General features: G+C 37.1%; 1 protein-coding gene across 1 annotated transcript in view; it reads left to right on the top strand.

The window, feature by feature from the left end:
- CDC73 (cell division cycle 73) overlaps nt 1-17,147 on the top strand; it is a 131,450-nt gene that overhangs the window by 83,078 nt on the left and 31,225 nt on the right. Inside the window, exons 12-13 of the mRNA XM_031016526.3 lie at nt 6,718-6,753; nt 7,046-7,133. Coding sequence (XP_030872386.1) covers nt 6,718-6,753; nt 7,046-7,133 — 124 coding nt within the window. The remainder of the gene's footprint in view (nt 1-6,717; nt 6,754-7,045; nt 7,134-17,147) is intronic.

Here is a 17,147-nt window from a genome sequence, read left to right as displayed (position 1 = left end):
AATTATGTAGATTATGAATATTAAATATTTTCTGGAGGCACATCAAAAGTATGGTACATGGGGCTTATATTGGGATGTTTTTGCAGTGTGATTTCCCTGTGTCTTGTATTCATGCTCCTCTTAGATGTGGCTAGTATTTCCTTTTTTTGTTTTTGTTTTTTGTTTGACAGTAGGTTTGTTTGAAATTTTTGTCATTGCTGTTATTAAGTAGGTGTGGAGAAGAGGAGTGCTCTGTCAGCCTTGTTATACTTAGACTAGATTGGATGTAATTGATTAAGATGACATGACTAATTTTCAGTAGGGATGATCATACCAGAATCCATCGTGAGAGCGTAAGAAGAACAATTAAATTCAATAAATATTATTTGAATTTCTATATAATAGGCTCTTGTCCAGAAACTAAGAGAAGCTAAAGGAGCTTTTTACAGGAAGGAAGAAAAAAGTGAAGGAAGTAGGGATGGACAGATGGGGTTGGGCCCAAAGAATACTAAACATGAAGTATAGGAATATTGTGGAGGCAGTTGAATCACAGATAAGAGAATTGTTTGTTTTTCTTTGTAAGGTAGGGATGGGAGGTTATGGTATGTCAGAAATGGTATTATATAAAAGGGGAAAAGCCACCACCTGAGGATTCTAACTTAGAATCTGTGATGTAAAATTTTTTCTATTTCGCATTTTCATAAAAGAAGTTAGTATGTAAGGAAAGGGCTGGGAGAGGCACTGATACCTAAACACACCATTTTGTTCATATGTGTCTTGTGATAAAGGGACTGGATTTTACTAGCCAGGTATGTGGCTAGGGGAAGATCATATGTGTAAAGTAAGGGGTTCTAAGTCTTTCACCTCTTAATGTTCTAGCTTACTTTTTAGCTAAAGTGCCCTGGGGATTAAACCAATGGAAATTACTCTGAATGAGTGTCTCGTCATACCTCAGATATTCTAATGCTCATCCATGTGAACTTTCTGCTTTCTACTTCCACTTAACTGCTTCACACCCATACATCCACATTTCCTACCCACCATTCTAAAATAATTAAGGTTTTTGCTCTCATTCAGCAATAAGACTTGATTGGAATGGATAGTAGTAGTTTGAAGTCTTTATTTGTCCTAATTAGTGTATTTTTATTTTGCTGCCAAAACTGTTAAATGCATCTGCTTATGGGGGTGTAGCCCAGTTTTGAAGGGATATTGTTTAATATCTGACATGTACACTAGTATTATTTCTTTAAAATCTGAAAAATGTGAATGCCCAAAATATATATGGCTAGTGTAAGAAGGGGGATTATAGAAGTATAACTGTTATTTGTTGGGTAGAGTTTGGATAATTTGGAAATGAGAGACTGTCCCACCTATTCTCTCTTTGAGTGAGATACCTCAAGGGTGGAGTTCTGTTTTTTGAGCATTTACAAATTTTTATTTCTCATTTCATCAAATATTTATTTAGTGCTGTTGTGCCAGGCAAGTCTCTGGGTAAATTTAATGTTTTAAAGTGTTTACAGTTAAACACTTTAAACCTCTAAAGCTCTAAAAATTTCCAACCTCTCAAAATTCATTTAGGGAACATAACTAACAAGAGGCACATGTTTTCCAGTGGATTCATAAATACAGGCATTTGAAAGTATTGGGGGAACCAGCCCCCAATATTTAAATAGGTTCTTTTTATTTTCCCTAAGTGTCAGCCTGTCTGAGAAATAAAAAGAGTACAAAGAGAGGAATTTTACAGCTGGGCCTCCAGGGGTAACATCACATATTGGTAGGTCCGTGATGTCCCCTGAGCCACAAAGCCAGCAAGTTTTTATTAGGGATTTTAAAAAGGGAGGGGTTTTTATTAGGGATTTTAAAAGGGGTATACGAACAGGGAGTAGGTCACAAAGATCACATGCTTCAAAGGGCAATAAAGATCACAAGGCAAAGGCAAGATTAGAATTACTGATGAGGGTCTGTGTCCCTCTGTGCACATATTGTCTTGACAAACATCTTAACAGAAAACAGGGTTCGAGAGCAGAGAACCAATCTGACCAAAATTTACCAGGCTGGAATTTCCCAATCATAGTAAGCTTGAGGGTACTGCAGGAGACCAGGGCGTATTTCAGTCCTTATCTCAAGCACATAAGACAGACACTCCCAGAGCAGCCCTTTATAGACCTCCCCCCAGGAATGCATTCCTTCCCCAGGGTATTCCTTGCTGGGAAAAGAATTCAGCGATATCTCTCTTACTTGCATGCCCATTTTTAGGCTCTCTGCAAGAAGAAAAATATGGCTGTATTCTGCCTGACCCCACAGGCAGTCAGACCTTATGGTTATCTTCCCTTGTTCCCTGAAAATCGTTGTTATTCTCTTCTTTTTCAAGGTGCACTGATTTCATATTGTTCAAACACACATGTTTTACAATCAATTTGTACAATAGTGGTCCTGAGGTGACATACATTCTCAGCTTACGAAGATAATGGGATTAAGAGATTAAAGTAAAGACAGGCATAAGAAATTATAAGAGTATTATTAGGGAAGGAGTACTTCTCCTCTTATCCCATAGTTTTAAATCTATGTGCTGATGATTTCCAAATTTGTTATCTCCAATTCAAACCTCTGGTATCTTATATTAACTGTCTGTGTAACATTTGGATTTGCCATAGGCATTTTAAAACTAATTAAGATACATTTTCCCTGCTGTTTTCCCCAAGGTCTCTTACTCTGTAGTCTTCTGCTTTTTCATAGAGTGACACCACAATCAACTTTGTTTCTTAAATAAAAAACTTGGAAGTTATTCTTTATTCATCACATTTCCTTACTCCTTTTCTGTTGGTGGGTTCTGTCAGATGTGCCTTTTCTGTATTCCAAATTTATCTGTTTTTCTTTATCTCCACTACCACAACTCAAGTAGAAACCATCATCATCTCTCTAGACCAGTGGGTCTCAGTGTGGTCGGTTGCCTGGTGTCAACCTTTTTATTTCTGGTGGCACCTTTTTATTTCTGGTGCCAACAAAATAGATATAGAAATTAAGGGTAAAATAGTGTCATAGCATCTGAGTACATAACCATCTTTCTAGAAATTCATTGTTATTATATTTTATTCAGTTGGCTTTGAATTGGAATTTAAAACAAAAACTCAACCACACAGTTTGAGTAGCACCATTGTTGACTGTTGTAATAGTCCTAACTGAGCTTTCTGCCTTCACACTTGCACTCTTTTCGATCCTTTGTCCAAATCCATTGTTTTTTTTCTTCCAGACTTGTGACATGAAAATAAAATCTTGTCAGTTTCTGGCTTAATAGTTATAGGACTTTCCAGTGTCACTTAAATGTAAACTTAATATTGCTTAAAAAGCCCTACATGAATTGGTCTCTGCATATATTTGTAACCTCATCTCCTGCCATTCTTCCTTTCTTCCCTGTGGTCTATGCATTTGCTTTGTTCAGTTCCCCAAGTGCAGCAGTTTCTTCCTGCCTATGGTATTTGCCCGCATTCCTACCTCTTATCTGGACTATTCGCCTACTTGTTCTTGGCAAGTTGGCTTGTTTTCATCTTTCAAATTTCAGCTTAAATGCCACTTTCTTTGAGAAGCTGTTCGCATTATATCTAAAGGACACTTTTCTGCCAGTATACACTCATTTTGTTCCCTTAGTATGTGTTCCAATTAGATTATGTGTTTGGTTCCATTTTTGTTTATGGTCTGGGCTCCCGTACTCTGCTGAAAGCTCTTTGAGGGCAGGAATTACTTCTGTTTTATTTGCAATTTAATAATAACTTAGCAGTGATGCTCGTACATAGGCTCCAAATAAATGTTTCTTAAGAATCTAATTTATTTGAAATCAAACAAAGCAACAGTAATTTTTCTTATGGTTTATTCTCAGCTTGTAAATTGGCAATTAGCACACTTGCTTGAGTAGCGGTAGTAGTAGAAGTGGCAGCAGTCCCTTAGCATCTACTGTAGTTGCAGGATTCAGTAAATGGTAAGTATGTGCTAACACCTAATTAAGGACTTTAGCATGCATTATTATTTTTTAAATTCTCACAGCAGTGTCAAGATATAGAAACTATTATCTCTTTTACAATTGAGGAAACTGAGGCCGAGCATAGTTAATCAGCTTGCCTAGACAGTGGCAAAATAAGGATATGAACTAAAATAATCTGAGTACAGACCTTTGCTGTTGATCACTCTGTCATACAAACTCCTTATGTTTCTCTCCCCCTCCCCTGTTAAGATCAAGCTTCTCATTGACATGTTCATCACAGTGTCTCAGTCTGGGTCCTTACATACTAGGGAACTTGTTTATATTCTTTTGCAGTTATCTTTTTTAACTAAACCTCTAAACTTTATTTTTAACATTTGTGAGTTTTTTTATTTTGCCTTTTTCTTATATTGGGTCTTCTCAGCCTTGAGTTTAGTAAATGTTTGCCTAAATTCCTGAGGGCATTTGTGGATTTCCTTACCAAATCCAGCAGTACTTCAGTCAGAGATTTCTCCCTTGCTCTCTCTTCTTCCCTCTCTTCCTCTCCCCCCTCTCTGCCTTCCTTCCATCTGTCCATCACAGATTTCTTTCTTGAAACCTCTTTGTTTTTTTGTAGTTCCCTTTAGTCATAATAGCAACTCCTGTTTCCTGTTTATCCATCCTGTTACCCCTTTATCTCTCCAACAAATGCCAAATATTTACCGAGACTATATTATATTCCACATGATACTATGTAGCCAATGAGATTTATCCATGACCCTTCATTTCTCAAATTGATTTAAGAAAATTCTAGTATTTTTTCTCAGCAAGAAGAAAGATGAGAAAACTGTAATAGTAAACACATATGTCTCAGTATGTGTTTGTGTATATAGTTATCTGCTTTCTGTGGCTGGGAAGGTCATACTACTGAATCCTATGATAGTTTATCACAATGAGAGAGCTATACAAAGGATTACAAAGAATTAGTGAAAATGTAGCATTTTGTTGCTTTTTAAATAGAACATTTTCTGAAAGTGTGTGTGCTGTGTTATTCACTTTAAAGATGGTATCCATTTTTAAGAACTGACATTGAATTAGAATTTTAAGTCTCCTAAATTTTTCTTTATTTTTGTCATTTAAAAAACAAAACTCAAGCACAGCTTGTAGCACATTGAGTTATTGTATGGTCAAATACTGAAAATAGAACTTGCAGCACTTTTTATCCTAAGATGTATTCATCTTGTGTTAGGTTATTATTACCATTATGTCAACAAATATTTCTAAGCATTAAAAGTTCATTGTATATAAACAAAATACAAACATATGGGCCAGGCTCAGTGGCTCACCTGTGTAATCCCAGCACTTTGGGAGGCTGAGGTGGGAGGATAGCTTGAGCTCAGGAGTTCGAGATCAACCCTGGGTGACATAGCGAGACCCTGTTTTGTTAAAAAGAAAGATAGGAAGATTTGTATATGTATAACATGATCACAGTCAATCATATGGTCATTTTCAGATAAATAGACCTTCACATATACATGACTGATTACCTGTAATGCTGTATTTCTCACCTAAAAAGAGACAAGAAACAATTTTTAAAAGAAAGAAAAAAAAATAAAAGGAATCTTTTAGCCTTAGCTCTCAATAACTTCTTTCCTTTTCTTCCAAAATGGTTAAGCGTATTCACACTTCGCACAGTAGTATTTGCTCGTATGCTCTGTTTTCACAGTTATTACAGTGGTAATCAGCTTATTATGAAATTATTTCTTGTCTCGCTCTTCTCTTTTTTGCTAGACCTGAACATCCATGAATGTAAGATACTCAGTGCCTGGCATTGTAATACAGTAGTCCCCACTTACTAGCAGGGCATACATTCCAAGACCCCCCAGTGGATACCTGAAACCAGGGAGGGATAGTACCAAGCCAGATTCGGTCAACCAGAACATGTTTCTCTTATGTCTCCCATAAATTTAATGCCTTTTCCATCTTAACACTATCACTCACTGTGGCTGAAACTTTCGCAGTTTGAGGTACAAAGGCAAAAGTAGCACGAATTTCTTTTTCTTCTTCGCAGTTACACGGATTGTAGATTCAGTATTTTTATTGTAGATGTTAGCAACCTTGGGATGTGATTTTATTTTATTTTTTTCTCTTCAACTTAGTAGTAGAGATTTTCTTGTCTACTTAGTAGTAGAGATTTTCACCTTTTCACCTAAGGGAAACACTTAATGTCTTTTCTTTGGTAGTGGCATATCCAAATTGTCAGCCTTATCACTCTTGCACTTTGAGGCCATTCGCAAGTAAAACAAGGGCTACTTGAAACAAGCACTGTGATTAACAGTGAGGGAGATGACTACTGAGTGACTAAAGGGTGGGTAGTGTATAGAATGTGGATATGCTGGACAAAGAGCATTCACATCCTGGGTGGGGCAGTGTGAGATTTCATTATGCTCCTGAGAAAAATGTGCAGTTTCAGTCTTGTGAATTGTTTGTTTCTGGAATTTTCTATTTAATATTTTCAGACCACAGTGGACTGTGGTTAACTGAAACTGCAGAAAACAGAACTATGGATGTTGTATATTCACTTTCCTTTTGACTACAGATTGTTGAATAATGCATTTTAATATTTTTGTCAAAGAGTGTTGAGAAGATAGTTGTAAAAAAAGTCTTCTGATTTACAGTTAGTCATATGGGAATACACATAATTTAAAAAATTTCCCTTATTTGTAAGTTTGAATATAAGAATATGGTTTTTATGACAGAGTTGTGATTTTTTTTCTTTTTCACAGTTTCTCAAGCAAGACCTCCCCCAAATCAGAAGAAAGGTGAGGTTGTGCATATGATTTTAAACTTAACTTTAAAAAGTAAATGATTGCAAAACCAGGCCTGATAATTTTGTTGTGCAGCTATATCACATGTTTGTGCTTGGTATCCATGCTGATTTATCAGTGCCCAAGCCACACTGATTATTAAATATTTTTTAATATCCACTGGCTTAAAATATTTTTTAGATCAAAAGAGTTAAAGTTACAATTTATAATCTTTTAACTTTTAGTAGAGAAAGTAAGTATAATTTCTAATAATATGTTTTCTACCTGTAAAATCTTGTCTTTATAGGATCTCGAACACCCATTATCATAATTCCTGCAGCTACCACCTCTTTAATAACCATGCTTAATGCAAAAGACCTTCTACAGGACCTGAAGTAAGTAATTTATTAAACTATCCTGTTCGTAGGATATTGAGATATCACTGGAAAATAGTAGTTACTGAATCAGTATTACTTATTTGGAGAAAACAAAATTTCGGTTTCTGTGCTATAGGCCTTACACATAGTATGAAGCATACTTTTTCAAAACAGAATATATTCTTTTATATTTGGATCCTTTAGGGAAAGTTACAGAAACTTCTGGCTAAAGTCCTAATGAAAAAAGGTACTATCGTATTAACTTTTAATATGAATTGTTTTCTTTGGTGATTTTCTCTGAGAGAGCTTGAGGAAGTTCTAAAGCAAATTCAGGTTCTCTCTGAATATTAGATGTTATACCCTAGTGGGAGTAAGTAGGCGGGTAGGTGGGGGCATAGTTATTTAACCTAGATAGCAGTGAAAGTTAAAGAAGTGAAAATGAAACCTATAAATGATGATAAAATTTCCAAATGCTTAACTTTTCAAAAATTTTAATGTCTATTTTCCTTCCTCATTTCCTTATTAAAATGAATACAGTCACGCTTGTACCCAGTTTGTTCTAATAAACATGCATCACGGTTATTGGGCACAAAATAAATCTCTTCCATCCCCAACCACTTTCAGATTTAAAATTTAAGTAGTTTACATATATTTTCCCATAGCGTTTCTTCTATTAATGAATATGAGTAGACATACCACTTTTAAATATTGTGACTATTTTTAAATCTGTATACTACTTCTTGGATTGGCTATAGTTTACAGAAGAAAGATGGCAATATAAAAATTGTTTTAAATAATCTTCAATGATATAGACATGAACAAGGTTTAAAATGAGCCATGTTTAAGTGATTTTCAGAATGCTATCAAGTTTTTTAGACACAGTGTTGCAAATTTTTTCCTCAGTAGATTTTTTTTTTTTTTAGTCATACTCATTGTTAAAATGGGTGAATATTTTATATATTCAGCTAAATACCATTGGCTGATGTGGGATTTTAAGATAGTTCCTTCTATCAGAATGCGTTTTATGAAATAGGGGATAGAAAATGGAGGAATTCAAAAATTGTAATACATACTCTTTCAGAGGATAAGAGAGATGTTGTGATCACTAGTTGGAGCGAAGGTGGTTAACTGTATTCTGCTTTAATATTTTTGTAGTGTTTGTTGCATTCTCATGGTACTTCTTATTAAACAGAAGCTGTCAAATTGTCCTGTTGTGTTACATACATACCTGATTATTTAATTTTGGTATTTGTTAGGAATTTGGACTGTTGCTCAGTAATCTTAATATGGTATTATTTGAAGTGGTACTGGCTTGAAGTTACATCCTTCCAGAGTGATTTTGTGATTGCTTTGCCAGGTGCTTCAAGAATATCTCAAGCCTTGAGTTGATTTTTGTGTTAAATTCTTAACATAAGGATTTCTAGTCCATCTGGGTAGTATAAATTCAAATTTGAATCAGACCTGAGTGACATTGGAACCTGGCTGACAAATTATCCAGGAGCCCCTTTTCTTCCCCTGCTCCAGCGGTAGAGCAAGATGGATATGCTTCCCCGACATTTGATTGGAAACAGTTTTTCCCTCTACTTTAACCTTTTGTTGATCATGTGACTCTTCTTTGGCTCTAGTTCCAGTTCCTCTGTGTCCTTTCCCTATGTAGTTGGTAAAAGCCAATTGTTAGTACTGCCTACACTTTCCTCATGGGCAACACCAGTGCACTTTATTGGTCGTCAGCATTTTCTTCATTTGTAGCCGATGACTATTTTCTTTCTAGCTCAGCATTTCAGGTATATGTTACATTGTATTTAGCATTTCCAGGTGTTTATGTATAAAGTTCCCGTTCCAATAATGCAGTATACCAGATAGTATAACCCATTTTAGTAGGAACTTATTAGTCTGCCAAATGTAGCAAATTTCTTAATTCGTGTTTCATAATTGTTTGAGTTGTACCTGAGGGGAATTAAAAATGCAGATTATTGGCTGGGCACGGTGGCTCACGCCTGTGATCACAGCACTTTGGGAGGCCGAGGTGGGTGGATCACGAGGTCAGGAGATCGAGACCATCCTGGCTAACACAGTGAAACCCCGTCTCTACTAAAAATACAAAAAAAATTAGCCGGGCATGGTGGCAGGTGCCTGTAGTCCCAGCTGCATGGGAGGCTGAGGCAGGAGAATGGCGTGAACCCGGGAGGCGGAGCTTGCAGTGAGCTGAGATGGCGCCACTGCACTCCAGCCTGGGCGACAGAGCGAGACTCCTCAGAAAATAAAAAAAAAATAGCAGATTATTTTATAAGCTATTTGGCCACTTAGCTATAGATTGTTTGCAGTTGGGATACACTTGACATTAGAAATAAGTTTTAATGTTTTTCTAATCAGTGATGTTGATGCCTTAACTATGAGACAGATTCAGATGAATTTAGTGATAACTCTCGTTTGGGGAGATTGATGTGTATATTGGGTTTGTTGTTTCAACTAACATCTACAGAGCAATAACTAAAAAGTAAATTACTCTAGATGAATATACAACACGCCCAACCTTCTAGGAGCTCACATGAGAGTGGTACTGGTTTGTCACTAGTTGCAGCTGCTGAGAAATGTGTTTAGCACTTGGTGTAAAACTCAGTTTCAATGCCTTATTCTAAGTACAGTGAAAAATATACTGTCTTTTGACTCTCTGCAAACTTGAATCACATTCTGAAGATAGGTTCAGAAACAAATTAGACCTCAACAGTTAGCCTTTAAAAGCTTTATCTAGCTTCTCTCAAATTATGTACTGTTAGTGAGAATGTATATAATAGTGATTTTTCATAGTATATAAACAACTTGAAATGTATTGTTTTCTACAACTTGAGACCTAAAAATGATATATAGTATATCTAGTTTGACCCACTCTTATTCCTGAACAAAAATACTGATAGATAAAAGAAACTTAAAGTCTATTTTAGCCTTTTACCTCTGCCATTTGGTTGCAGAGCAGGAAATACAGCCAGATCTCCTGATGATCAATTTAGTAGTCTTATTATTTGTACTGTGGAGATACCTAACAAACATTCAGATTAAGAAATTAAGTTTTTATACAGTTACATAGAAATTAAACAGCCTGGTCCTAAATCGCTTTTGGGCAAAGAATGAAATTAACACAGGTATTTTTTTTTTTTTTTTTGAGACAGGGTCTTTCTCTGTCACACAGGCTGGAGTGCAGTGGTGTGATCTCGGCTCTCTGCAACCTCTGCCTCCTGGGCTCAAGCAATCCTCTTGCCTCAGCCTTCTGAGTAGCTGGGACTACAGGTGTGCACTACCACACCTGGCAAATTTTTGTATTTTTTGTAGAGACTGGGCTTAGCCATGTTGCCCAGGCTGGTCTCGAACTCCTGGGCCCAAGTGAGCTGCCTGCCTTGGCCTCCCGAATTGTTGGGATTACAGGGATGAGCTACTATGCCCAGCCTCAAAAAATTCTTTGAAACAAATGAAAACAAAGATACAATGTACCGGAATCCCTGGGACATAGCTAAAGCAGTATTAAGAGGAAAGTTCATAGTGCTAAATGCCTATATCATGAAGTTAGATCTCAAATTAACCACCTAACGTCACACCTGTAAGAACTAGAAGAACAAGAGCAAACCAGTCCCAAAGGTAGCAGAAGAAAATAACCAAAATCAGAGCTGAACTAAATTGATATGTGAAAATCCATGCAAAAGATCAAGAAAACCAAAATTTGGTTATTTGAAATAATAAGATTAATAGACTGCTAGCTAGATTAATAGAGAAAAACAGAGAAAAGATCCCAATAAACACAATCAGAAATGACAAAGGGACATTACCACCAACTCCACAGAAATACAGAAAACCCTCAGAGACTATGAACACCTCTGTGCACACAAACTAGAATACCTACAAGAAATGGATAAACTCCTAGAAACATATAATCTCTCAAGATTGATTTAGGAAGGAATTGAAATCCTTAACAGACCAATAATGAGTTCCGAATTTGAATCAGTAGAAAAGAATCCTACCAACCGGAAGCCCCCCAACCCCAAACCAGACAGATTAACAGCTGAATTCTACCAGATGTATAAAGGAGAGCTGGTACCAGTCCTACTGAAATTGCTCCAAAAAATCAAGGAGGAGGGGCTTCCCTAACTCATTCTGTGAAGCCAGCATCATTCTAATACCAAAACCTGGCAGAGAGACGATTAAAAAAACAAACAAAAAAAAAAAAACCTGCTGGCCAGTATCCCTGATGAGCACAGATGCAAAAATCAACAAAGTACTAGAAAATCGAATCCAGCAGCACATCAAAAAACTAAAACACCCTGATCAAATAGGCTTTATCCCTGGGATGCAAGGTTCGTTCAACAAATGCAAATCAGTAAACATGATTCGTCACATAAACAGAACTAAAAAAATTACATGATCATCTCAGTAGATGCAGAAAAGGCTTTCAGTAAATCCTAAAATCCCTTCATGTTAACCCTCAACAAACTACCCATCAAAGGAACATACCTCAAACTAATGAGAGCCGTCTATGACAGTCCTACAGCCAACATCATACTGAATAGGCAAAAGCTGGAAGCATTCCCTCTGAGAACCAGAACAAACCAAGGATGTCCACTCTCACCACCCCTATTCAACGTAGTACTGAAACAGGAAATGTTCCTTTGTCTCCCTCCCAGGGCTTGCGGTGGGGGTTTGGCTTGCTTCTTCAGTACCCCGCTGCTGCTGAAACTAGGGGAGCACATCGACGGGCAGGCTGTGGAGCTCAGACTCCACGGCATTGTCTAGGGGTGAATGTTTACAGCTGAAGCCCCAGTGGACGTGTGTTACAGGGTGCTCTTTTGGTTTACCCTATAGGCGGCTTGTGTTAACCAGCTCAGACCCTCTACCTTATCACAAGGACAAGATACTCTGCTCTCTCACAGAGTTTCTTGTCTTGGTGTACTGGAAGAATCGGATCACATGTAGGCTTGGAGAATGAGTGCAAGGTTTTATTGAGTAGAAGTAGCTCTCAGCAGATGGGGGAGCCAGAAAGGGGATGGTTTTCCCCTGGAGTCCAGCCTCTGTGGCCAGACTCTGCGTCATTCTGATGGCCTGTCAGCCTGCTGGTGCCTGTTGGTGTGCTCTTGACCACCAAGAGCTTGCTTGCTGTGTCTTCTTCCGCCAATGTGTTCCTCACGTCCAGCCGCTTGTGTCTTCTTCTGCTGATATGCTCCTTTTGACGTCTGGCCACCTGTGTGTGTGTGCCCACTAGGGTCTTGGGTTTTTATAGGCCCTGGGTGGGGGCATGGCGAGCTAGGGTGGTCTTGGAAAATGGAACATTTGGGCGTGAAAGCAGAAGTGCCTGTCCTCACGTAGGTTCATGAGGGTGGAGCCCTAGCCAGGGACCAGGCCCTCCTCTACCCAGCACTTGCCTTCCCCCATTCCATATCATTTAAAGGGACCATGCTCTTGCCTTCCCAGTACTCCTGTATCAGTACTGGAAGTACTAGCCAGGGGACTCAGGCAAGACAAAGAAAGAAATAAAAGGCATCCAAATAGAGATGCCTTCTATCTTTGTAGACGATATGATTCCATACCAAGAAAACCCCATAGTCTCTACCTAAAGATTCCTAGCACTGATAAACAAGTTTAGTGAAATTTCAGATACAAAATCACTGTACAAAAATAAGTAGAATTTCTATACACTAATAATGTCCAAGCTGAGAACCAACTCAAGAATTCAGTCCTATTCACAGTAGCCACACACTCACACATGCACACACAAAACACCTGGGAATACAGCTAAACCAGGGAGGTGAAAGATCTCTACAATGAGAATTACAAAACACTGTGAAAGAAATTAGAGAAGACACAAACAAATCGAAAAACATTTCATGTGCATGGCTAGGAAGAATCAATATTGTTAAAGTGGCCATACTGCCCAAAACAACTTACAGATTCACTGCTATTCCTAGCAAACTACCAGATTTCATTTTTCTCAGAAATTTGAACAAACTATTCTAAAATCCATGTGGAACCAAAAAGGAGGCAGAATAGCCAAAGCATCCTAAGCAAAAAGACCAAAGTTGGAGGCATCACACTACACAATTTGAAACTATACAACAAGACTAGAGTTACCAAAACAGTGTAGTACTGGTACAAAAACAGGCACACAGACCAATGGAACAGGTTAGAGAATCCACAGATAAAGCTGCCCAGCAGCAACCATCTGCTTTTTGACAAAGTCGACAGGAACAAGCAGTGGGGAAAGTGCTCCTTATTCAGTGATGCTGGGATAACTGGCTAGCCAAATGCAGAAGATTGAAACCAAACCCCTTCCTTTCACCATATGCAAAAATCAACTCAAGATGGATTAAAAGACTTAAATGTAGGACCTGAAACTATAAAAACCCTAGGAAAAAAACAGGGCATGCCATTCTGGACATAGGCCTTGGTAAACATTTTATGACAAAGTCTTCAAAAGCAAATGCAGCAAAAACAAAAATAGACAAATGGGAGCTAAACCAAAAAGCTTCTGCCCAGCAAAAGACATTGTCAACAGAGTAAACAGACAACATACAGAATGGGAGAGAATATTTGCAAGGGATGCATCTGACAAAGATCTAATACCCAGAATTTATAAGGACCTTAAGCATAAAACAAACAGTCCCGTTAACTGAGCAAAGGACACGAACAGACACTTCTCAAAAGAAGATACACACATGGCCAACAAACATAGGAAAGAAATGTTTAACATCACTAATCATTAGAGAAATGCAAATCAAAACTGCAATGAGATATCATCTCACATCACACCAGTCAAAATGGCTATTATGAAAACATCAGAAAATAATAGATCTTGGTGAGGTTGTGGAGAAAAGGGAATGCTTATGTGCTCCTGGTGGAAATGTAATTTAGTTCAGCTACCATGGAAAGCAGTTTGCAGATTTCTCAAAAAACTTAAAACAGAACTACCATTTGACCCAGCAATCTGATTACTGGATATATACCTAGAGGAATATAAATCTTTCTACCAAAAAGACACATGCACTCTTAAGTTCATTGTGGCACTTTTTACAATATTAAAGACATGGAATCAACCAAAATTTCCATCAGTGGTGGATTGGATAAAGAAATCTGGTACATACATGCCACGGAATACTATGCTGCCATAAAAAACAAAACCATGTCCTTTGCAGCAACATGGATGCAGCTGGAAGCCATTATCCTAACAAATTAACACAGAAACAGAAATCCAAATACCACATGTTCTACGTGGGAGCTAGACATCGAGTACATGTTGTACACAAAGAGGGAAACAAAAGACACCAGGGCCTACTTGAGGGTGGAAGCTGGGAAGAGGGAGAGGATCAAAAAACTACCTGTTGTGTACTGTGCATATTACCCTGGGTCATGAAATAATTTGTACACCATACCCCAGTGACATGCAATATATCCATGTAACAAACCTGCACATGTACCTCTTGACCATAAAAGGAAAGAACAGCAAAATAAAGAAATTGGGTTTAATTCTGGTCTTGATAGTAGTGTGATAATAATCCAGAACAAAGCAAAGTCTTCTACAAGAGTCAAGGCCTAACTCAGTGTTAGAATAATTATATTTTGTAATCTGAATGCTGTAATGTTGAAAATTTCCTGTTAAAAATTTTACTGATCACTGGGAAAACAGTTTTATTCAGCAACATAATTAATACCCAAAAGGAGAATGTGAATGCTCTGGCTTCTTTCTCAGTAAAGTAACAATGATAACTTTTTTTTTTTTTTTTTTTTTGAGACGGAGTCTCGCCATGTCACCCAGGCTGGAGTGCAGTGGTGCGATCTCGGCTCACTGTAACCTCCACCTCCCGGGTTCAAGCGATTCTCCTTCTTCAGCCTCCTGAGTAGCTGGGATTACAGGTGTGCGGCACAACACCTGGTTAATTTTTGTATTTTTATTAGAGACGGGGTTTCACCATGTTGGTCAGGCTGGTCTCAAACTCTGCCTGCCTCGGCCTCCCAAACTGCTGACATTACAGACATGAGCCACTGTGCCTGGCCTGATGATAACTTTTAAAGAAAAGCCCCTTCACATCTAAAAAAACCATACTGCTTTTAACTGATTCAAAGTGAGAAGCCAATTTGCAATATATGTGGATTTCAGGTTTCACTAAATGTAGAATTGAATTTTAAGTGCCTCCAACTTAAGTAGCTTTCTTTACAAAATCTAGGTATCCTGGCACATACAAGTATATTCATACCTGAATTCTTTTTTTAAAAAATTTTTAGTACTTTTGAATGACAAAATATTCATTGAGCTGTTTTTTCATTAATAGTGTGGCTTTTATAGTAAAGTTTTAGTATTCTGGCAGATGTGAGTTTTTTGATTGCATATGTCATCTGATGAGATTCCTCAAGTAATTTACAATTGTGTGAACAAGATATAGTTTTGGTCCTTGAAATGATATAATATAACAGAAACAGACTCACAGAAATGGATCACATTAACTGCTTCTAAAAATTGTTTAGTTTTTGTATGAGCTTTCCACCTTTTAGTCAATATATATGGCTTTTCATGATTTATAATCTGAAATACATGTATTTTTTGGTGATAGTTTCTGTGTCTTGCAGTCTGTCTCTAGTCTTTCCAACTAAATTATGATTTCCTCAGAGACAAGGGCTTGTTATTTTATTGTTATTTGTAGCTACATTGTTTAAAACAGTGTTAGCCAAATAATGAGTACTAAGTAAATAAAGAAAAAGAAAAGGATGAGGGAGCACATTGAGAAGAGAAGATTGGAGGATGGGGGACTTGTATACCTGAAATTTAAAGTTTGATTTTATGTATGTGTGTTTGTGCAACCTGTGAATTAATTTATTGCATTTATCTCCAAATTGAAATACCTTTTTTGATACATAGTAGTCATATCCACGCCTGGGACTCGATTTTAGTTCCCATGATGCTTCATTACACTTGGTATTGTGTTTTTTTTTTTTTGTTTTTGCATTTACTGTATATTTTTAACCAATTTTATGATTTGTGAATGTGGTATTATCCAATCTCACAAATTTTAGTAATTGACAACTTTTAAAAAAATAAATATATTTAACTGGTTACACAAAATTTACAGTAAGTTTGTGGAATGTTAAAAAAAAGAAATTGTCTTTTCATTCTCCACTCTCAAGAACCTTTGCAGTGTTCATCTGAATGTATTACAAATCTAATACTTAAACACTGTTTTATAGCAGAAAATAGTGAATAGTGAAAGAAATCACAAAGTAAATTTTAGTGTCATTCTCTTTAGTCTTGTTTACTACAGAGAAACCAGACAATTAAACAGACCACATTCTTAGGATAGACCATGCCTAATGTTTCTTCCAAGTTTAAAACACTCCCTTCATTGTTTAACACCTCATTGCAACTGACATCTCCCCTACAGTTTGAGTCAGCTGGAGGCTTTGCTATGTAATTAATGCATAATTGAAACCTCCTCCACACAATTATGGTACTGGCTGTAACTCATAGCTCAAGTTGGATAGAAATATCCAACTTGCAAATAGCATAGATTCTATTTAGTTTTATGTAAAATTGAGGATTCTTTAGTTTTGTATATCCCTTCAATAAGTAAATGAAACAAAAAAATAATAAAACCCTTTAACATGCTAACAAAATTAAGATTGTATTATGGAAGTATTTTAAAAAATACACTTTACATCTATAAACATGATCATGAAAGTTGTTTATTGGAACTGTAAGGTTATTTAAAATAAACGATTGGGTGTAACTTCCTGATTTTGGCCATGTTGGCAGCCACATGGGGCCGAGTTCCAAAGAGGAGAATTGTGCGCAGAAGGAGCTCAGACGCTATGTAGAGGGTTCTCCTTACATCCGCCAAATACTATTCAGCACATGCATGTGAGAAAACTACATGAGGCCTGGGAAAAAGTCACCGGGAAAGAAACAGGCAGAAAAATTACCAGAGCGTAGACTGGACTGAGAATAGTACTTGTTCCCAACAGCCCCAGGCAATGCAAAATGATCTAGCCACTTTGGAAAATAAT

The sequence above is a fragment of the Gorilla gorilla genome, chromosome 1 (assembly GCF_029281585.2).
Source record: "Gorilla gorilla gorilla isolate KB3781 chromosome 1, NHGRI_mGorGor1-v2.1_pri, whole genome shotgun sequence".
Taxonomy (NCBI): domain Eukaryota; kingdom Metazoa; phylum Chordata; class Mammalia; order Primates; family Hominidae; genus Gorilla; species Gorilla gorilla.
This window is presented reverse-complemented; position numbering and strand designations above follow the sequence as displayed.